Below are 25,605 nucleotides of genomic sequence, written 5' to 3' on the forward strand. Positions count from 1 at the left end.
ACATCTAATTTATGTCCCAGCTGCAATCTTCCCCCCGGTCACTTTGTAAAACGATGGTACGTGCCTGTATATAATCCCAAACTGTAAACTATGCACACATATTCAATTTGTTCGAACACATTTAGGCCTATGAGTCTACATTAATTATCCAATAAAAGTATAAATTTATGTAGTTAATATCTATATACAATGTAGATGTATCGTGTCGACTTATATGCACTTAAAATATGATAACCTTTGAAATCACAAAACAACTACTTTTTGTAGAAGAAGAGATGTAAAATATATACATAGGCCTACATAGATAAAAACAAATTTTGTTTATGGAGTGATATGTTTGATTTAGTATGCAGTACCCAAATAGTATGGTATAGGAAAATTTGACTGTCTCTGTCAACACGGCCATGTCTTCCTTCTCCCAATTCTGCTTGTGCATTTTCTTTGCGTTCTTTTCATTCATTATTTTGGTCCAGACGACAAGTTAAAAAACGAAAGTATGATTTTCGCATGCTCAGGACGCGGTAACTAAGCACGTAAGCTTAGTTGAAAACTTAGTCGAGTAGTAACGTACGCATGTATTTACGTCGTTTCGTGTAACGCGGTTTGCGCTAAATTAAGATTATACGTAACTAGATTTACGTAGTCAGCGTAAGACTTAGTTAGTTGAGAATTTACACTTATTGATGAAACGGCGTCCAGCATACTGTGCAAGTATATGTTTAAGCATTTAATATAACCAATTACTCTTGAAAAGGAAGATGCACGCCATGTATGTTGCAATGTACTGATGATACGCCTAGTTATGTCGAACTGTGAACCACACAAAGTCACAGAAATAAGTTCACATACACAAGTTACAACTCTGCAATACAGTCTCCGGAGGGGGGCTCTTACATTAGATACTTAAAGTTCACATACACAATTTACAACTCTGTAATACAGTCTGTGGAGGGGAACTCTTACATTAGAGAATAGAAGTGAGGCATACACAAGTTACAACTCTGTAATACAGTCTGTGGAGAGGGACATTAGAGAATATAAGTGAGGTAATGGCGTTCTATGATAACACGTGATGTCTTGTTGTTTTTCCTTTAAAGCTTCTAAACAAAATAATAGGTTTGAATGGAGGTATAGTATTTTTACCAACTGGAGTATTTCCTATATGATTTAACCATGTAAATGTTATTGTATCTTGTAGTTAACGAGGATAATTGTAAAAAGTATCACGTAAAAGGGTTTTATGTTATTGTAAGAACGATCACATTGAAACACAATTTACTCACAAATAGAGACAACGGCCCATTAGCTATGAAGTGACAGACACCGAGTGAATCGGATTTAAGATTAGTCTCCCTTGTTTGCAAACCAAACCTGATATTGATTCTGAGGACGAAGACAGCATAACGCCATTTTAAGCTTCCTGCAGAAGAGGTAATCAGTCAAAGGTATATGTTTAGCAGTAGCTGTGTTTAGTGTGTCGAATCATAAATTGAGAATTGATGTTCATTATTTTCTTTTGCAATGTAAACAATTTGCTATAGATAGAACCTGTGTTACAGAATTAGATATAAAAACTTTAGTGTAATTTTTACGATGTTGTTAGATTTGGCATCTCTTGTTGTTCTAGATAGAACGGTTGATGTTATGTGTTATAGGTTATATTAGAAACATTATGTAGTGTAAAGTGTAGCCAGTAGTGATATATAACATTATGTAGTGTAACGTGTAGTCAGTAGTGATATATAACATTATGTAGTGTAACGTGTAGTCAGTAGTGATATATAACATTATGTAGTGTAACGTGTAGTCAGTAGTGATATATAACATTATGTAGTGTAACGTGTAGTCAGTAGTGATATATAACATTATGTAGTGTAACGTGTAGTCAGTAGTGATATATAACATTATGTAGTGTAACGTGTAGTCAGTAGTGATATATAACATTATGTAGTGTAACGTGTAGTCAGTAGTGATATATAACATTATGTAGTGTAACGTGTAGTCAGTAGTGATATATAACATTATGTAGTGTAACGTGTAGTCAGTAGTGATATATAACATTATGTAGTGTAACGTGTAGTCAGTAGTGATATATAACATTATGTAGTGTAACGTGTAGTCAGTAGTGATATATAACATTATGTAGTGTAACGTGTAGGCAGTAGTGATATATAACATTGTGTAGTGTAACGTGTAGTCAGTAGTGATATATAACATTGTGTAGTGTAACGTGTAGTCAGTAGTGATATATAACATTATGTAGTGTAACGTGTAGTCAGTAGTGATATATAACATTATGTAGTGTAACGTGTAGTCAGTAGTGATATATAACATTGTGTAGTGTAACGTGTAGTCAGTAGTGATATATAACATTATGTAGTGTAACGTGTAGTCAGTAGTGATATATAACATTATGTAGTGTAACGTGTAGTCAGTAGTGATATATAACATTGTGTAGTGTAACGTGTAGTCAGTAGTGATATATAACATTGTGTAGTGTAACGTGTAGTCAGTAGTGATATATAACATTGTGTAGTGTAACGTGTAGCCAGTAATGATATATAACATTATGTAGTGTAACGTGTAGTCAGTAGTGATATATAACATTGTGTAGTGTAACGTGTAGTCAGTAGTGATATATAACATTGTGTAGTGTAACGTGTAGTCAGTAGTGATATATAACATTATGTAGTGTAACGTGTAGCCAGTAGTGATATATAAATGCATAGTGCTTATTCTGTTCCTACATTGGCATGCTATTATTACAGACTGGCAGATTAATGCTATTTTGCGAAATGAAAATATATCAGGTGATATTACCTTATAAATCTGGCATTAACGATGTCTACTCTCTTCTACTCCAATCTGTCTAGACACGAAAATCACCGAGAGGCATCAACATGGCGTCACTAAATACTTCACAGCTTCCAGTCACGTGTCATTGGGTGTCCCCGCAACATTACCTGTTTCAAGTGGCGAATGGCGTGTTGCTAGGAGCCCTGACGTGTCCCGCCGGAAAACATGGCACGCTGATTATGCATTCATGTTTTATTCTGGGTAAGGATCATCATCATCATTACAATCATCGACATTATCACCAGCACCACCGCCATCATCGTCGTCGTCATCATCACCATCATCATCATCATCATCATCATCATCATATCATCATCATAATCGTCGTCATTATCATCATTATTATCATCATCATCATCATTAGAATATTCATTATTATTTCCCCTTCTTATCAGTATTTAATCATCATCAGTTACACAAGAGTCATCGTCCTCAACATTGCATTTAAAATTTTAAAAAAATCATTCAATTCAATCAATACATTCTCAATTGACTCTTTTGCAATATTCAGATGAATAACGAACCTCGTCATGTAGTTTGCAATTGCACTTAGTGCAAATCATATCATATCGCAATATGTTTGGCAGTATTCCGTTTCAACAGACAATTCGTGATTCGCTGTTCTTCATTTACAGAGTGATTTGGGGAATTTATTAGGCAATATACTGAGACCATCTCTAAAAGCAAATTCCTTCCTTAAAATTCTGTAATTCAATCCATTGAAGAATCAATCATGTCAAGGTCCCATTCTTCTTTAGATTGGGCTGTCACTGATTGCAAACCGTCTGGCGAATACTGAGTATTTCATTTGTTATATTAGACTGCAATTTAAAGTCAGCACCTTTAATTTGAAATTCTATTCTAGACAGGGTTTAACTCAAAACATGTGAATTAGTTACAACCTGTAGCATGTAATCAGCGCTTACTCAGTGGGTAGATAGTTCAGCGAATTCTACCTTCTGTAGACAATGAATTCTACCTTCTGTAGGCAATGAATTCTACCTTTTGTAGACAATGAATTCTACATTCTGTCGACAATGAATTCTACCTTCTGTAGGCATCAAATTCTACCTTCTGTGGGCAATGAATTCTACCTTGTGTAGACAATGAATTCTTCCTTCTGTAGGCAATGAATTCTACCTTCTGTAGACAATGAATTCTACCTTCTGTAGACAATGAATTCTACCTTCTGTAGGCAGGTAATGAATTCTACCTTCTGCAGGCAGGCAATGGATTTTACCTTCCGTAGGCAATGAATTCTACCTCTGTAGACAATGAATTCTTCCTTCTGTAGACAATGAATTCTACCTTCTGTAGACAATGAATTCTACCTTCTGTAGGCAATGAATTCTGCCTTCTGTAGGCAGGCAATGAATTCTACCTTCTGTAGACAATGAATTCTTCTTTCTGTATGCAATGAATTCTACCTTCTGTGAGCAATGAATTCTACCTTCTGTGGGCAATGAATTCTACCTTCTGTAGGCAATGAATTCTACCTTCTGTGAGCAATGAATTCTACCTTCTGTGGGCAATGAATTCTACCTTCTGTAGGCAATGAATTCTACCTTCTGTGAGCAATGAATTCTACCTTCTGTGGGCAATGAATTCTACCTTCTGTAGACAATGCATTCTTCTTTCTGTAGGCAATGAATTCTACCTTCTGTAGGCAATGAATTCTACCTTCTGTAGGCAATGATATATGCCTTGTGTTAGGCAATGAATTCTACCTTGTGTTAGGCAATGGATTCTATGTTTTATCAGATAATGAATTATCCCTTTGTTGGGCAATCAACTCTACATTGAATTTTGAATCGATAAATTATATCTACCTTTCATCATTTTCGATAAATCGAAGAAAACTTCCTTTGGTTAGTCGGGGAATGCTGCCCTTTTTTAAACTCTACTATTTGTTGATTCTTACTTAATTTTACCTTTGTTGAATTCTACCTTTTATTAACTCTACCTCCCAAGGGTTCCTCTTGCTGTCCATCTGGTCCTGGGTGATTCTCTGTGCACCGGACTACTTTTCATGGAACTTCAGCTTCATGGTGGTCAACGCTGTCCAGACGTTGGTCATTCTATATAACATCAGGCCAGTCAAGTTTTGCGATGACCTTGAAGATGTTTACGTCACACTGTTTCAGCCTTTCAGAGTCCCTAGGTGAAATTTATTTTGTGCTTCATAATGATTACCATGAGCGTTTATTTATTCCAGTCAACATGATTTTAGCGCAATCATCGTACAGACTTCTTTTGGGCTATTATTGAAATGACACAATAGATTAATGAAATAGTATCCAATCTCTATTTTAGACTTAAACGAACACTATTCTAAGCATGATGTTTCCCTCTTAGTTTATGCATTGTATGTTTGGTACTGAATAAGATATGCAAGTCCTGAAAAATGCCAATTTGAATTTGATAATTAGGAAAGTCAAGGTACATGCTTTGATATATTTCATGTGGAAGATTTATAAAGTAGGGTGCAATAAAACAATATAAACCCTATATTTTTTTCGTTTAGGCACCTCTATAGGAAACTCATGTCCCCAGAATACTGCACTCTTGGTACCCTACACGAAGGGGAGGTGTATGCCAGTCAAGGGATCAGCAAAATAGACAGATTAGGATTACTTATAGCCGGAAGGTAATAGTCAAGGGATCGGCAGATTAGACAGATTGGGATTACTTATAGCTGGAAGGTAATAGTCAAGAGATCAGCAAAATAGACAGATTAGGATTACTCATAGCCAGAGGAAAATAGTCAAGGGATCTGCAAAATAGACTGGGATTACTTATAGGTAATATTCAAGGGATCAGCAAAATAGACTGGGATTATTTATAGCTGGAAGGTAATACTCAAAAGATCAGCAAAATATACTGGTATTACTTATAGATGGAAGGTAATATAGACAAATCAGGATCACTTATAGCCAGAGGGTAAACGTCAAAGGAGCAGCAAAATAGACAGACTGGGATTATCTATAGCTGGAAGGTAAATAGTCAAGGGATCAGCAAAATAGACTTGGATTACTTATAGATAATAGTCAAGGGATTAGCGAAATAGAGTGGGATTCCTTATATGTAATACTCAACAGATCAGCAAAATACACAGACTGGGATTACTTATAGCCGGAAGGTAACACTCAAGGGATCAGCAAAATAGACTGGTATTACTTATAGCTGGAAGGTAATAATTAGAGAATCAGTAGACAGACTTAGATTTCTTATAGCTGAAAGGTAATAGTCAAGGGATCAGCAAAATAGACAGATTAGGATTACTTATTGTAGGAGGGTAATAGTCAAAGGATCAACAAAATAGACAGACTGGGATTATTCATAGCTGGAAGGTAAATATTCAAGGGATCAACAAAATAGACTGGGTCTATCTATATATAATAGCCAAGGGATCAGCAAAATATACTGGGATTACTTATAGCTGGAAGGTAATAGTCAAGGGATCAGTGAAACAGACTGGGATTACTTATAGTTGGAAGGTAATAGTCAAGGGATCAGCGAAATAGACTGGGATTACTTATAGCTAGAAGGTAATAGTCAAGGGATCAGAAAAATAGACTGGGATTACTTACAGGTGGAAGGTAAGAATCAAGGAATCAGTAAAGTAGACATATTAGGATTACTTATAGCCGGAAGGTAATAGTCAAGAGATCTGTAAAATAAACAGACTGGGATTACTTACAGCTGGAAGGTAATAGTCAGGAGATCAGTGAAATAGACATATGAGGATTACTTATAGCTGGAAGGTAATAGTCAAGGGATCAGTAGACAGGCTTATATTACTTATAGCTAGAAGGTAATATAACGGATCGGTAAAAGGACCAGGTAGATATACTGGAATTAATTATAAGTGAGTGAACAAACATGCGAAGAAATAAATAAATGCCAGTATATTTAAAACGAAATCGGTCTCCTTATAAGTGGAATGTTGTAAAATTAATGAATGCATGGGAATCGTATGACAAAAAGATGATGTGTGGGGGTAAGAAACGTGGACAGACATATTTATAGACAGAGAGTCAAATATAGACTGCGCAATTTCAAATGATAGCTTAAAAACGGATACCATATAAGTAAGATAGTCGAACATCCGGAAGGTTAAGGAAAATATCAGAACACTGCCTTGACAATCATATCTAAATTAAATTTCTGAAAATGAAACATCAATAAGTATATAAGGATACATCATCTTTGATCAAAGGCACAAAACAAGATATTAATTAAACGACGAGGCTTCTTATCTCCAGAATACGACAGAAAGGAGACGTAGAGCCAATCCCATAGTGTAAAAATAGTGCAGAATATTAGAAAGCTACAGAAACAAGTTAGACCAGCTGATAACAGGATGGTGATAGAACTCATAGATGAAGAGATCATTTTATAACAGGAAGCTGCTAGAACTGACACACAGACAGACTAGGTAGTTTTTAATAGAAGAATGGTGATCTCAAGCATCAGTAAATTGGGTGCGCTTAGCCACCTTATAACTAGGAGATTGAACAAATCAGTCGACAAAGAAAACAAAAGTCAAATGCGAAATATGATTACAACACTCATGATAATGTTACTTATAGCTACAGGAAAACAAAACAGATTGCACTATGGGTAATCTTTTAGCAAACGTATAATATGATTGTCGATAAAATAGACAGGTTTGGGTGACTTCTGTCTGGAAGATAATGACGATGGTGAGTAAAGAGAATAGACAATTACATGGATGTAAGATGCTATTAATGTGACGCACTAGCGAGGAGGACACTCAGATAGGAAAAACACTAGGTAAAGTCATAGAGCAAACAGTAAATTATCAGTAAAGTAGAGAGACTGGACATAGTAGTAGGTGTAGAGTTTTTATCTATGTAGCAATATACCATTATCAGTTGGAATTGGTGTTTATTTCTCGCAACTGATTCGATACGCAAGATCTTATTCTGCGTATCATCAGATTTTAAGACGAGGCAGGCTACTGACAAATGAAGTTAGGTCACATGGGGTTTCAAAAGTCTCGTTGAAAGTCACCATTTTGCAAATTATGTGGGCAATAAAAAGATTTATTTTATCAATCCAACCCGTCATTATTTCAAATGTTGGCTCATGTGCTTCATTGCATTTGTTAGACCATGCTTTACACAATAATTTCGAATACGGATTGCTCTGTTTACCTGATCAGGGTATAGAACTCACAGTGGGTGTGATCAGTCGACAGGGGATGCTTGCTCCTCCTTGGCACCTTATCCCACCTCTGGTATATCCAAAGGGTTCGCGTTTGTCATACTCTTAAATTTTGTGTTCTTTGTAGTAGTTATGGGATTGATCATTTGTTCGTTATCCTCACCTTTACTAATCTGAATTATCACAACCACGTGAGCATTGTTTACAACTACAGTGCATCCCTTAGAAAATGACTATCATTGCACTATTACATGCATCAAAGGCAAATCTAAAGGAAATGTAAATGGAAAATTTTAGTGGAATAAACAGACTGGGTCTCGCATACCTTCACAGTAATAAAACGACAAATGTGTACAAACAACTACACAGACTCCAGTATCACCACTTCTGTAAGTCCTCTCTTATTCTAATGTGATAACGACAAACTTTTCGTTCACATGATTCGTGTTTTACTGTGATAACGGCAAACTTTTTGTTCACATGTTTTCGTGTTTTACTATGATAACGGCAAACTTTTTGTTCACAGGATTTCGTATTTTAATGTGATAACGACAGGCTTTGTTCACAGGATTTCGTGTTTACATGTGATAATGACAAACGTTTTGTTGACAGGATTTCGTGTTTTAATATGATAATGACAAACGTTTTGTTGACAGGATGGTGGTATACAGTCACCATCAACAACTCCATCACATCAAGGCAAAAGAGTTCATCGACTCCCCGGAATTCGAATCGGCAATTTGCGGAGACGAAAAATATCAAGTAAGTCTTTTCCACCAAGTGTATCTTCGACTATATCATTTTTAGTTGATATGTGGATCAAGTCTCTCGGAGAAGTAAGCTTCCCCTGGTGGCCGGACTAGCAGCATATAGAACATATTTCTTATATTCTGTAATAATCGGTAAAAGAAGTGTGCTCGCAGTAAAAGAGACAAAATTGTCATGGAGCCGTTATAGCTTTTTTCATTAAACTACCATATCAAACGCTATTCTATCATTTTAATCAGACTTTGTTTGAAATATTGAAAGAGACAATGATTTAATTTACAGAATTACTGGACAATGATTTAGGGCGTCGTGCACCGATAGTTTTCATAATTAAGGGACAATGATTTAGGGCGTCGCTCACTGATAAGTTACAGAGTTACTCGACAATTATATAGGGTGTAGTGCACTGAGAGGCTACAGAATTACTGGACAATGATATAGGGCGTTATTTACTGACAGTTTACAGAATTATTGGAGAATGATATAGGGTGTCGCTCAGTGATAGTTTACAGAATTACTGGACACTGATTTAGGGCGTCGTAGACTGACAGTTTACATAATTACTGGACAATGATCTAGGGCGTCGTTGACTGACAGTCTACAGAATTACTGGACAATGATTTAGTGCGTCGTTGACTGACGGTTTACAGAATTACTGGAAAATGATTTAGGGCGTCATGCACCGATACGTTACAGAATTACTGGACAATTACATAGGGTGTCGTGCACTAAGAGTCTACAGAATTACTGGACAATGAGTTAGGGCTTCGTTCAGTGATAGTTTACAGAATTACTGGTCGCGGTAGCCATATGGTTAAAGTCCAGATTCATTTTCAATCCCAGCGTCGCGTTAATCCTAGAACTTAGTTTATGATGATTACTTCGCAATACGCCCATCATTAGAAATGAACATCATGGGTCTTTCATATAATACTTTAAAATTAGAGGTCCCTTGGCATGATATAAATTAATGAAAGGTGAAGATAACGAACAGTGATCAATCTCATAACGCCTATAAGCAATACAAAATAGAGAGTTGGGCAAACACGGACCTCTGGATATACCAGAGGTGGGATCAGGTGCTAGGATGAGAAATATATAATAATATATATGACATAATGAAGAGGACGTACCAGTGCAGTTATAAGCGACTGTTCGTATCTTCAACTTTTCATGCATACACATGTGGGTCAAAGTGTGTGGATCTTTACTTCAACCTGGTACCGTCTCAACAAGAGAGAAAAGCCATCGAATGGAACGGAAAACAACATGCCAACAAAACGTTTGTCACGTTGGGGTTTATTTCACGTTGTTTATGAGACCTTGGAATTTATACGATTTGTACAATGTACTGTTTCAAACTGAACCGTTCATTATATGTCCATATAACGATTGTTCGCGGTAGCTTAGTGGTAGAACATTCGCTTCGTGACTGGAGGAACCGCCGCGGTGGCCGAGAGGTTAGAGAGTTCGCCCCGTATGCGGGAGGCCGGGGTTCGGATCCTGTCCACGACAGACCGAAGTCGTTAAAACAGGTAGTGACAGTTCCATCGCCAAACGCTCGGCATCAGGTGTGAATGTCACGGGTCCTCGAAGATGACCTTCAAAACGGATGAACCGTGTCAAAGTAGGTGTGCACGCTAAAGAACCCTTACTGCTCAATGGCCATAGCGCCGAGCATAGGCCTAAATTTGAAGCCCTCCATCGGTCTTGGTGATGTCTCAATATGAGTGAAAAATTCTCGAGCGAGACGTTTAGCAAGATACAATCAATCAATCGTGACTGGAGAGTTGTGAGTTCGAGCCCTGCTCGTGCCATAGCTGCGTAAAACCTCGGTCGTAATATATATGGTGATTTCTCGTTTGTGATATATGTAACTACCTGTGTTAAATGTCTTACGGTTAAAGCGGCGTCTGGATAGAGCCCACAACGCTAGATTGCGAATACAATGCTTTACGTGATTGCTGTTGTTTGTTTGTTTTACGTCCCGTTAAGGATTTGTCACTCATATTGAGACGTCACCAGCTGTAGGTGAAATACCACAGATTTAGAACTATGCTTAGCGCTCAGGGTCGTAGCAGTGAGTGTTTTAGCGTGCCAAAGCCTGCCGCTACATGGGATTCCATGTTTAAGGTCAAATGCGAAAGACCAGTGATTATCACTTCTAAATGCCGAGCGTTTGGTGAAAGAGCAAGGACTACCTGTTTACTACCTGCCATGGCACGAGCGGAGCTAGAACCTTCCGGTTACGAAACAAACGTTCTGTCACTGCGCTACCGCGACCGGTGCACTAAATAGTAATTTTATTTAATGACCCATTGCTACTTTATTTCAAATCACAAGTAGGCATAATACTTTATCCTCTGCCCTATTGCAGATCCAAAGAATACAATTAATGATACTTATGATTAATGAACTTCTCTTACAGTGGAAAAATCACACTCACACAATGCAATTCTGACATACAAACATACATTGTCATAACTCTCTACAGGCAATGGTTCATCAACTTGTTGATAACAATGGCAGTATGATACGGCGATTAGATTACACAGTGTGATAGTCAATCTCAATGAGGAATCTGATACTGATTCATAGAATGATTCCTGCATCTGTTGAGCGGTCAACTCGACCGCTGAATACTAAAACATGTATTGTATTTAACCTGATACAATGATCACAATTCACGCGTATGATGACACGCAAGGTTAAATCCGGGCATTTGCATGACACTGATGCTTGGCTGTGGAGGACGTCTATTGAACGTTTGACTTTGTATCACATTTGTCATTACCGATTTTATGGGATTATGAAAGTTTCACGTTTCCAATATTTATCCAACATGAGAGACAATCACCGAGATGCGTGAGGATTATCGGCTGAATTACAAATGTTACAGCGTGCTGGCTTTCATACAGCGCCTTATCGTAATCAGCCATCGTGTTCCGTCAAATTCAAAGTCAAAGCTAATAAATTTCAACGAAAGATAGAGTGTCACGCGAACAATTTCCTGTGTAAATAGTCCATTAACACCGAACTGAACACCGACCCCGACGTTTTATTGATTTCTCATTTACGCCATTTCGATGTCTGTTAATCATTACATATACATCAGAAACAATTTATCATCGCTCCTCAAATGATGCATCGTATGAGATTATAATCACAGCTTGTACCAATGAAGCACAGCTAATAATATTGTAATCGGTAAGGACATCATGATGCGTTATTGTCTTAATGGTTCAGCTATTATTAAGTACCTAATACATGTCCAATCGCGATTGCAATTTTAGATTCGCCGACCTTCATGCATTTGGTTATACCGGCTTTCCAACGCTAGACGCAAGATTTTAGAAACATATGGAGAAATCTCTTTTCATTTCATCTGAGTAGAGTGAATGAATTAAACATAATGACACGATTCCAGGAATATTCAGAGCGTCCTTGACCGCGACCTTGAAGAAATGCTCTCTTTCTATTGGTGATTTATGATTGAACACATTTCATTTTATGTAGATTAAATCTACCCATCGCAACCCCTACACTTCATGTCGCAGCATACGTTTGACTCAAATGATCTGGGCCACGTTTTACCAAAGAAATTACGACTAAGACCAAAATCATTTTTACAATTTATTTCATTCTTTACGTTGATTAAATTTTGGCTTTAATGTGAATAAGAAGAATTTAATTACTTAACTTCATACAAGTATAATCTGAGAAAATTGATTAATTTGACGACTTTAAGAACATTTCTAGTCTTAGTTGTAAGTTCTTTTGTAAAACAGGAACCTGTATGAAGCAAATTCTGACAAAGTGTCATTATAAGATTAAACATTTACATCCATAATCTTAAAGTAAATCACACTAAAACCTATCTACTAGCCCGAATCGTAAAAACCAAACCAACAACACATAAATAGACAACTAATAACACGTATATACACAACTAACAACACGTATATACACAACTAACAACACATATATACACAACTAACAACACGTATATACACAACTAACAACACATATATACACAACTAATAACACATATATACACAACTAACAACACGTATATACACAACTAACAACACGTATAAACACAACTAACAACACATATATACACAACTAACAACATGTATATACACAACTAACAACACATATATACACAACTAACAACACATATATACACAACTAACAACACATATATACACAACTAACAACACGTATAAACACAACTAACAACACATATATACACAGCTAACAACACGTATATACACAACTAACAACACGTATATACACAACTAACAACACGTATATACACAACTAACAACACGTATATACACAACTAACAACACATATATACACAACTAACAACACGTATATACACAACTAACAACACGTATATACACAACTAACAACACATATATACACAACTAACAACACATATATACACAACTAACAACACATATAAACACAACTAACAACACGTATATACACAACTAACAACACGTATATACACAACTAACAACATGTATATACACAACTAACAACACGTATATACACAACTAACAACACATATATACACAACTAACAACACATATATACACAGCTAACAACACGTATAAACACAGCTAATAACACATATATACACAACTAACAACATGTATATACACAACTAACAACATGTATATACACAACCAACAACACGTATATACACAACTAACAACACATATATACACAGCTAACAACACGTATATACACAACTAACAACAGGTATATACACAACTAACAACATGTATATACACAGCTAACAACACGTATATACACAACTAACAACAGGTATATACACAACTAACAACACGTATATACACAACTAACAACACATATATACACAGCTAACAACACGTATAAACACAGCTAACAACACGTATATACACAACTAACAACATGTATATACACAACTAACAACACGTATATACACAACCAACAACACGTATATACACAACTAACAACACATATATACACAACTAACAACAGGTATATACACAACTAACAACATGTATATACTGTACACAACTAACAACATGTATATACACAACTAACAACACATATATACACAGCTAACAACACGTATATACACAGCTAACAACATGTATATACACAACTAACAACATGTATATACACAACTAACAACACGTATATACACAACTAACAACACATATAAATACAGCTAACAACACATATATACACAACTAACAACACATATATACACAACTAACAACACGTATATACACAACTAACAACATGTATATACACAGCTAACAACACATATATACACAACTAACAACATGTATATACACAACTAACAACATATATATACACAGCTAACAACACGTATATACACAACTAACAACACATATATACACAACTAACAACACATATAAACACAACTAACAACACATATAAACACAACTAACAACACGTATATACACAACTAACAACACATATATACACAGCTAACAACACGTATATACACAACTAACAACACATATATACACAACTAACAACACGTATATACACAACAACACATATATACACAACTAACAACACGTATATACACAACTAACAACACATATAAACACAGCTAACAACACATATATACACAACTAACAACACATACATACACAACTAACAACACATATATACACAACTAACAACACATATAAACACAGCTAACAACACATATATACACAACTAACAACACATATATACACAACTAACAACACATATATACACAACTAACAACACATATATACACAACTAACAACACATATAAACACAACTAACAACACATATAAACACAACTAACAACACGTATATACACAACTAACAACACATATATACACAACTAACAACACATATAAACACAGCTAACAACACATATATACACAACTAACAACACATACATACACAACTAACAACACATATATACATAACTAACAACACGTATATACACAACTAACAACACATATAAACACAGCTAACAACACGTATATACACAACTAACAACACGTATATACACAACTAACAACACATATATACACAACTAACAACACGTATATACACAACTAACAACACATATATACACAACTAACAACACATATAAACACAGCTAACAACACATATATACACAACTAACAACACATACATACACAACTAACAACACATATATACACAGCTAACAACACGTATATACACAACTAACAACACGTATATACACAACTAACAACACATACATACACAACTAACAACACATATATACACAGCTAACAACACGTATATACACAACTAACAACACGTATATACACAACTAACAACACATATATACACAACTAACAACACATATATACACAGCTAACAACATGTATATACACAGCTAACAACACATATAAACACAGCTAACAACACATATATACACAACTAACAACACATACATACACAACTAACAACATGTATATACACAACTAACAACACATATAAACACAACTAGCAACACGTATATACACAGCTAACAACACGTATAAACACAACTAACAACACATATATACACAACTAACAACAGATATATACACAACTAACAACACATATATACACAACTAACAACACGTATATACACAATTAACAACACGTATATACACAACTAACAACACATATATATACAACTAACAACACGTATATACACAACTAACAACACGTATATACACAACAACACATATATACACAACTAACAACACGTATATACACAACTAACAACACATATAAACACAACTAACAACACATATATACACAACTAACAACACGTATATACACAACTAACAACATGTATATACACAACTAACAACACATATAAACACAACTAACAACGTTTAGTTTTGTTGGGTTTCGTTTCGATAGATTTCATTTCGTTTCGTTTCGTTTTGAACTTTGCAGATACCCTATGATGCACCATAGTTCTGATCTATAGGCAGCTGTAATCAGATGGGACTGCCGAACAACAAATCAAAACCACTTAATGATAAAACCGTTTTTGTTTCTCAGCAAAAATGTAATGTTTTTCCGCGGATTTTGTTGAGATGTTAGAGGTAGAGTCCCACACCCATCAACAAGCTGTTCCCAGTCTTGGTCAAATCTCGGTCAAATCTCGGTCAAATCTCAAGCAGAAATTTCATTTGGATACGTGAATACGTGACGTATATTACTCGGTCAAAAATAAATCATGGAAAATCCATAAAAATTTTCTCGACTGATGTAAATGACCCCCATCAGCTAAATCTGCCATCAGCCACTAAACAGAAACACTATTATGTAATTGTCACATTTAATGTAGTTGCACTTTGTTTTGTTGAATATGATCGCACATTCTGCCTTATAATTCAATTTCAAGGAAAGAAAGTGTCACTTTCATCAGTAATGGAAAATAGTCTCCATCAGGGCGTCAACGATTTTAGGTAATCTATTCCCTGACATTTTGGCGATAATTAAACTAGGAAAACACATTTTTGCAAAAAAAAATCTTAAAAATCTGTGAAATCATACTAGCCTCTCTTATGGTTATTTCTGGCCACCCACAGATCTGGAGTTTTCGCATAGATACATTAAGCGTTGGTCAATAAAGATTATGTAAGAATTGCATATTACCATTATATCAGGATAGAAAATGCGTCAATGTTTCTCCTGTGTTTATAGTGACCATGGAAATGGTGAAATTTACCATTAGGTGCTATTTCTCCACAAAACAAATGTCCCCATACAAAGAACTTGTCTAGAAGCGCGCTGGTTACATGTACATGCTGCTAAAAGATTTGCTACCGCAGGTCGTGAGTTCAACCCCGTGTAGGGGCGGACTTGGGTATCCGAATAAGATAAAGTGAAATTTCCTAGCTCTGTATTAAATATTTCTTAACTTAGGGAAATTTGGTTAATTTAAGAGTTCATTGCTATTTCCGTGCTTTATACTGAAGAAATAAAGAAACTTCTCATACAACTTGACAGTATAATTAGAAATATTGTATACTTTACCTGAAAACACATTATTTGGAACCCTTAATCACTTTTTACAGGTGTCAATCCTGGCTACGTCACCAGCTCGTTATATCTTCTGGCAGAGAAGTGGCCTGGAATACCTGTTAATTAAGGAGCCTTACCTGGCCAGTCTCCTGAGGACGGTCCTAGGTCGTGACATCACTAATAAACTGTATGCCCTCAACGACAAGGTAGGCATCATAACCTTAGCTAAATATTTCTCTGAGTAAGCATATCCATTGAAATCTCTACTCCACACGTCGTATGACGTAAGGAGACGTATTGTGTAGTAATGATGCATGTCAAATCATGTCACCTGATGAGTTAAGGAGGTATGTACTACATCGTCATAATGGCTGACTTCCTTTCAAAACATGAATGAAAATCTTTATAAATATCAGGGATATTTGTATCTTCCTTTTAAATCTGATTTGTTAGCTGAGTAGTCTGTCTGCTGGTCTGTGGTGTGCGGGTTCGAGTCTAGCAGACTTTTAATTCTTTTTTAGAGTACTTCCTACTAAAACTGCATTCTGACTAAATAAAGCAAATTTCAAAGTATTCAATTTCAAAATTTCATTGTAAATATCCTCCACTTTTCATCCATATCAAATTTCGCTGGTGCATTATACCGTCTTATGCGATAGGGAAAAAATGTTAATGCAGAAATAGCAAACCAGCAAATTTTTATATTGTCCAGATTATGACGGCTAAAGGGTTCCGAATGGACATCCGTCTGCCCAGTTTCTCGGCGATGGTCCAGGGGGAACAGGAACACGATGATCACACAGCGAGCTTGGGTCGCAGCTGGTCACTGTACAGACACAGAGCGGTCACTAAGGACGCGGGCGAGGAGTCAGATAAAGGTAACATTCAGAACCGTGTTACGTTCACCGTCAGCAACCTGTTGTTTTCCGGTAACTAACACTGTGCGTGGTCTAGCCAACACTCGGGGGACGTAGTCCACTAGAGGTGTCATTCAGTATTTACTTCCGGTAACTGCGCGCGTAATTGCAAGTTTTACGTAGACTGTTTCTCTATAACTCATAATTCTACATTTATAATTCTCTCCAAACCGATTTTTATGTAACCACATTTGTAATGTTTACCTTTGGTAAAGCGTTTTTGTCACATTGATTTGATTTTAACACTAGGGTCTAGGTTACATTTTCATATCAAGATAATTAGTATTTGCAGTAGCAAAACATCTTAATTCAATTAACATACATTTCTTAAAAAGAAATCTTCCAGAAAATATGAATTCTAAAAAAAAAAGTATAAGTTTATATATACATTGTACAATGTAAGAGAAAAGTGAAACTTTGTACTTTAAGAGAAAGTGTAAATTTGTATATATGTAATACAAAAAAGTGTTTATGTACATTGTAAGGGAAAGTGAAAGTGTATACAATGTAACATAGTAAATTGTAAGATATAAACAAGACTACGAACTTTGATATGAAACTGTTAAAAAACTTAATGAAAAACTACTTAACATGAAGTCTATATCTATTTTAGAAAACAGAATGAAACTGGTTTCGTATATCAATTACGTGTCGATATAGAAGCCTGATATCTTGTTATAAGGAAAAATGATTGACGATATAGAAGCCTGATATCTTGTTATAAGGAAAAATGATTGACGGTGATGAAGATAAATGTAAGATTGCATTTATACTTGCTTAAGAGTTTTCTACAAAATCAGTTTGAAAATAAAATGTTTATAAATTTGTCTTTTGAAAAATAAAATATCTGAACGGCTTTCCGGGTAAACTTGCCTGAATGTCGTTCTATATATACATGTAGATCACTTGATGCACAGAAAAATATTGATTCGCGTAAAAATCTCAACTGCCTTAAATGACCTTGAGTTGATGATCACATTGATGACCTTGAAAGTCCTGACGCTCTTTACCTTCTCTAACTAAACACTCATACCGAGTTTCAAGTACTGTCGACTATGCAAGTGTTTGCCTTTTAATGAATGTCAGAGAGAAACAGGACAGAAGGTGTTCCATTAGTGGCGTCGATTTACTTTAATGTTGCTGATATGCTGCGTTCTACTTCCGTGTGGTATATCTTAAAATTATGATGTATACGGAGGGAGTGATTGATTATATTGGTTGTGGTTTTGCGCCAGGATTTTTTGGCATTATTTCAGCCACTTTACGGCGGACGGAAGAAAATGTTGATCATTCAGGTTATAACTTCCTGTCTTCAATTTCATAATCTCACTGGCCATTTTCACCAAAAAATGTTACCACTAAGGAAAATTGTTTGTCTCTGTCTTACACTCAACTGTGTGTAACAGCTCCCCGAGTAAAAGTCAGGTTTCATCACCAGAAATTCACTTAGTTTTGCTCATTCAGAGAATTATATATTAAAGAAAGACAGTGCTCTGAAATTCTCGACTAGGCAAAATTTTCATCTTAATCTTAAGGATTTTGTGAAAAGGCCCACAGAACTGAAGTACCTTAAGATAATGCAGCAAATCGCGTTCGTAGTTCATCTAAAAAAGAGTCAATATCAAATAACTTGTACAACTATTCATCTATATCGTTTATTGAGAGAACTAGAAATCTCAGTTTTTCACGCCATTCCTGGCTATAAAGAATACATGGATCTTTTCAGCATGTCCAGCGTCCGATAGTTTCCAACACGTACAGAAATAAGTTACCACACAAACCCCGTCTGTGTAGAAGTGGTTATTGATGATTCTATAAAAGCTATGGAAACTAAAAAGCCAGTCATCGTCTTCATTCTCTTCGTTTTATTGCGCGCAAGAAACTCATAATGCTCAATTAATAACGAGATGTCGATATTCTCGCTCATTAGCGGCGGAGCAGGTACAGATTGACGAATAATGCTTACAAGTAGCAATCATGTGGCTCTTTGATGTGTTGCGAATCTAACATGTTCTTAATTCAACTTTTTGAATGGCATACCTTTTTATGAATAAGTGCAATATCTGTCGTCTAATGCACGACTCTATAAAAACAAAGTCTAGCATCGCTTAAAATGCAAAATGTAATATCAACTTACTGCATTTATAAAACACCGTCCAAGGCCGAACAAAGTGTAATGATTCCGGATATTTGAGGTACGACCATGCGGAGTTCTCAATTAGTCACTTTACATCACGTGATCTCATTTGTGTATAAATACCGAGACTCCGCAGTCGTCAGTGTCATTCAGATAGAAGACCCAGCCAAGTTGAGAGGACGAGATTATGTGTACTAATAAAGTATTCATAGTAAACAATTCCTCGCCTGTTCTTACAGTTAGAGAGTGAATTTGGAAGGCCATCAGAAGTCTGGCCTGCCACGAATAGGTTGACCTCCAGTAAAGAGGCTAGCCATAATTCGTTTTTGGTGTCGTCCGCATTGGCTGAACAGACTGTCGTCCAGGCCGCTATACTCATTGTCCGTCCTGAATAAGGCATCCTACAGTGAGTGTAGTGGTTGAAGGGCTACCACATATACTGTCCGTCCTGAATAAGTCGTCCTACAGTATATGGGGTAATCCGAGGGCGACTGGGCTCTACATTTTGTTAAGTTCGCACTACCAGTTTATCGTTGCTTGCCTCTGATTGATATAGTGATTCTCTGTTTGATTATAATTTACCTAGATAAGGTTAGGACATATTTGTATATTTTGGCAGTCCACTAAAATCATACCAATTAGTTTAAATTAGTTATTGTTGAATTCCCCAAACCCTGGAATTGACCAGGTACGATCCCAGAATTGAATGTAAATACGTTACAAATACAGGGGAATGAGGATATAGAGAAAAACAAACAAAGCATAAAATGAAAAAGAGAAATAACAAATCTAGTCATTTACTCCATTCCCTGAACTGGATAGGTTTTTCTAAGGTGTCCACTTTGAGGTCGGTCTTCACTAGACAGTGTGGTCAGAAACCCGCGATGCCTCACGTGTTGTGGTAACATTGTGATAAGTGTCTCGCGGTGCCTCACGAGCTGTGGTAACTAACAGTGTGGTAAGTGTGGTCAGTGTCTCGCGGTGTCTCGCGTGCTGTGGTAACAGTGTATCAGTGTCTCGCGGTGCCTCACGAGCTGTGGTAACTAACAGTGTGGTCAGTGTCTCACGGTGCCTCACGCGCTGTGGTAACAGTGTGATCAGAGACATTTAATGCAATCTCGTGATGCCTCGTGCCGTGGTGAACACAAAATATAATTGGGAGTCGTTTTACAAATATCTAACTTTTTGGAAATATTCTTCTGTAGTTTTCTGGATAGACTGTTTTGAAATTTTAAAAGCGTGTTCACATAGAATTTTCAAATAATATGCAATATTACGTAAAAAGCACATAGAATATGTCACAAAAAGTGGGAGGGGGGTATGCCACTGCTCCTGATGGTTCTAATTACCTGATGTTCATTTCACCTGCTTAGACACATGAGCTTCCTCCCGGTAACCCCCCCCCCCCCTCCCCCCGTGGAGAAAGATTTATTAAGGCCTTCCGTAACAACGGAAGACCTTCTACTGATTGTGCTGGTTAAGATAATTCTTATTATTCTTTATTACTTCTTTTTCCTAGACGCTAACTTTGAAGCTTCATATCTCGCTCATTTCTGCATGGATTTTGCTCAAATTTTCAGGGTTTATTAACTTTACAGAACAACTTTAAAATCATGTACTACATTTCAGAAATTTCCTTCTGTTCACGAGTTATTCCCCTTTGAATGAAATTTTAGGGGCTTTGGTTTCCAGACAAAGGCTCCGAGACTGTATAAGCTTGAGCAGAAAATGCATTGAAAATGAAAAGTAGGAGCATTGTAGTTGTGCACATCGTTTTTTGTTTTTTGATTACAGTGTTCGAAATGGAGGTTGACAGGGTTAAAAAATTAGGACGCCTAAAGGAGCAAAAAATTACACATATTTTCCTTTGTATCTTTTAAACTAAAAATATTTTGTTAAGACGTGTAGAACAAAAGTTGTGCAAAATGTTAAGAACTTTCTTTTGATATCCCTAAAAAGGGCTGGCCCCTTAAATTAGGGATCTGGGGATCTTCAAAGTTTTCGCTGTATAACTCAAAAACGGTAAATATTTCGATATGGCTTTCGCTGGAAAAGTTGTTCTTTAACATCTTATTGATCTCATAAACATAATATTTTGCTTGAGTATTGTGTAATATATGAGTAAAAAGCTTGACCCGCAAACAGGTAACCGTGTCATTAGGTAGATGAAGGGGGGATATGCGTATTACTTAAATAAACTTGCTTTAATTGATAAATCTGACTTCATGAAATGCTAATATTCTTTTAAAATAAGGTTTTAACGTGATATATGGTTCCTTTAAAAATCATCTATCGACAACTTTCTGTTTTTATTATTTAGTAGCTTTAATATAAACAATCATTCCAAAGAAAAAAAGAGGAAAAGGTTATCTCTTCTACGTTTGTTATTAAAACAACGATATATTTAATTGAGGAAACAAACCTTCAAGCATAGAATAACTTAGTTATTAACTACACGCATCTTACATACACCACGGGGTTTGTTTTTGTTTACAATTACGTAACCGCCTCGAGGAACCATCGCGTGTGAACCAGGGCATGTACACAAAGTAAACATTGTCATCCTAAATATAACACAGAATGTTATGTTTTTGATCATATTGGATTTTTCGAATAATTCAGTCTTTCCGGGGATGTATATACTTGTTTATATACGTCCCTGGTCTTACGTTTGATTTGTTTTAAATTCAAAACTCTAGAGCATTGAGTCAGGCATCAATTTTAAAATCTGCAATTTAATATACAGTTCGTTTCTCAATCATGTCTAATTGAATGTGTGTTTAATATCGGAGATTCATCGCTGCTGGAATAGCGATCTGTGATTTCACACTACTTTAACTGAATCATGATCACATTGTCAAGTTCACTTTTTAGAAAATACAAACCCTGTCCTGGTCATATCAAGTAATGAAGAAACATTTAGATTTCATACTTACAACAGATTTTCATGTTAACTGAGGCTGCATTAGGACCTGACCCAAGGACATATGGTCAAGTTCAAGGTTTTTATGTCACATAGCTCCGACGGAAGACCTCTTGTTGCTTTGCAACGAGCTTTGCTCTAGTATTATACTTACATTTCCGTTATCCCCCCCCCCCTGAATGCAATGAAATTATGAACAATGAATCTTGATAGAACGTCTATTTACTCAACACAAATGAAAGTAGAATGTAGATACACGAGGGTATGGGTTACAATGCTTCGCACCACTAGTTTTACGCGTTTCATCAGGTATACCGGTCTGAAGAGTCGCTGTTCATACTTTCATGTATATGTATTTCTTATGTATATGTTAAACAAATAAAAAAAAATATCAAAAGATTTAAACTTGAAACAAATTCAACTAAATGCCTATAGCAGTGTAGATTGGTATTTATTAAATGTTGAAGGTAGATATTACGTTGATTAATGGTATGTATAGGATGCATGTTTTAACAAGCCTATATGGTTTTTTTTTAGAACCACCGGAAGTGACGGAGAAAACTGAACTACTGAATGGGGTGATGGGTATTTCTAGTAAAGGATTCGTTGACAGATCTCCGCCAAGTTCTTCATTTGGATGACCAGGTCAAGATCCTGGCAGGAAACACGTGACTGCCTGGCAGGAAACACGTGACTGTGAGAATGTGACACCTGTGTCAATATTACTGATTGTTGTTGTTTGTTTTGGATTGTGTGAGTTCTCTGTATATAAGATTCTCTACTAAATTAAAGTCAGCTTGGGCATTAAAATCACCTGGTGTACATTTGGAACTTGCATTATCATTTTGATTGGTTAGGTTAAAAATAGATGATAAAAATCATTCACACTGCCACCATTCTTATTGATGTTGCATACCCAACCATGTCAAAGTGACTGTGCGAAGCGACAGTGGGTCACACGATCTCTCTGATTGGTTGGTATCTCTGCCGGGGTAATTACAGAGCAAGGGGCCGCGGCAGACCAGTTTATCTGATTGGTCAACGACTCTACTGCATCATAGTTTAATGCGCCGAGACAACTCCCGACCTGTCTGATTGGTCAGTAACTTCAGTCCCATGGTGCGTGACGCTGGGGCAGACTACGGTCGCTCTGATCAGTCAATAATTCTACTGTGCCGTAGTGTTAAGCACCGGGGCAGGAAATGGTCTTTCTGATAACTCTGTCGTGTCACAATGCGAGGTGCCGAGGCAAGTCACAACCTTTCTGATTGGTCGGTAACTCTGCTGTATCATATTGAAAGGCGCCGAGGCAGGTCATGGCCACTCTGATTCATTAGGTTTGCCGTGTCATAGTGTGAGGTGCCAAAGCAATTTACAACCTCTGTGATTGGTCAATAACTCTGCAATTCTGCTGGGTCCCAGTGCGAGTCACCAAGGCAGGTTACGACCCCTCTGATTAGTCAGTAAGTTTGTCGCGTAATATTGAAAGGCGCCGAGGCAGGTTACGACCTCTCCGATTGGTTGGTAAGTTTGCCGCGTCTCTCTGTAGCCCTGAGGGACTGATTCACTCTGCTGCTATGATCTCATTACACACTGATGATTGTTAGTGTCTCCCTATAGAAGCAGCTTCCCAGCGACCGCGGAGTTTATCAATATGAAAACACGCTGCCCGGATTGATGCAGTAGAGTGCAGTGTTTATAGGCAGCCCTTGTCTGTCACGTCTCTCAATATGTTATTTATAATGGCATTAATAAATGTGAATTAAAGCTTCTATTTAATGGAAATTATCATGTGACATTCGTTGGTGCAAAATATGATATCTAGAAAAGACAGAAGGGGTATTGCATGACTTTGACAGACGAATATATAATAATTTCTAAAAGCATCGAGTCAGATGAAGTATTGAGATTGATAGTATGTTGAGCACATTGACTTTCGTGGTTTAGATCAGATTAGATCTAGTTAGTAGTGTGTTTAGATACACAGTGATTGTTGTTTTAACCACTTTTGTGTTTCAAGGGGAAATTAATTTAGATTTTGAAAGTTAAAACATTGAAAATATTGAATTGTCACATAACTCAGCGCGCTAACATTACAAAATAAGAAGGGATATCCTTTGTTTAGTTCCATCCTATTTACCGAAATGATTTCAAATAATTTTTTAACGACCAATCAATAGAATTAATATTGCTAAAAGATATCTGTTCCAAAGAATTCAGATAATGATAACGTGACCAGAATGTCAATCTACACTGCAGCAAAATCGTGCCATTTTAAAATTAAATTTCAGAAACATTGTTGTCTACTTTTATTTCAGATGAAACCTAATTCCCAGACCTGAAATCATTCCTGTTAACATTAATCAAACAAATAGGAAAAGAAAGAAATGATTAGATGTTGTTTTGTCCTCAGTCGAACGCTCGATTCTGATGTTGCGTGAGAGCTACTCACATGATGAAATAATCTTCATAAAACCTCCTGTCACCTTCAGAAAAAACTACAGGAAATTCAACAACTGACTCTGGATTACTCTAAACCCCTAACATATAGGGGGGATCCATTCTTCCGTCACATCAATCACCGGCGTATATTACTGTACGTCATGAGAGAGAGAGAGAGAGAGAGAGAGAGAGAGAGAGAGAGAGAGAGAGAGAGAGAGAGAGAGAGATAACTGACAGGGTAGTTCTTGAAGCCACTATAATCAATGAGATGTTATCTATTATTGTCCTTAAATAATCTCTTTTTT

At 36.3% G+C, this 25,605-nt stretch overlaps 1 protein-coding gene across 1 annotated transcript; it reads left to right on the top strand.

Moving 5' to 3' along the window:
• The first annotated feature begins 1,317 nt into the window (after nt 1-1,317).
• LOC125675290 (popeye domain-containing protein 3-like) lies at nt 1,318-23,689 on the top strand. The gene is made up of 8 exons (XM_048912824.2): nt 1,318-1,445; nt 2,874-3,057; nt 4,828-5,017; nt 5,381-5,503; nt 8,703-8,808; nt 16,935-17,087; nt 17,594-17,759; nt 23,396-23,689. The coding sequence occupies exons 2-8, from the start codon at nt 2,901-2,903 to the stop codon at nt 23,497-23,499; spliced, it is 999 nt and encodes a 332-aa protein (XP_048768781.1). The 5' UTR covers nt 1,318-1,445; nt 2,874-2,900; the 3' UTR covers nt 23,500-23,689.
• The last annotated feature ends 1,916 nt before the right edge of the window (nt 23,690-25,605 follow it).

Source organism: Ostrea edulis, chromosome 3 (genome assembly GCF_947568905.1).
Source record: "Ostrea edulis chromosome 3, xbOstEdul1.1, whole genome shotgun sequence".
Taxonomy (NCBI): domain Eukaryota; kingdom Metazoa; phylum Mollusca; class Bivalvia; order Ostreida; family Ostreidae; genus Ostrea; species Ostrea edulis.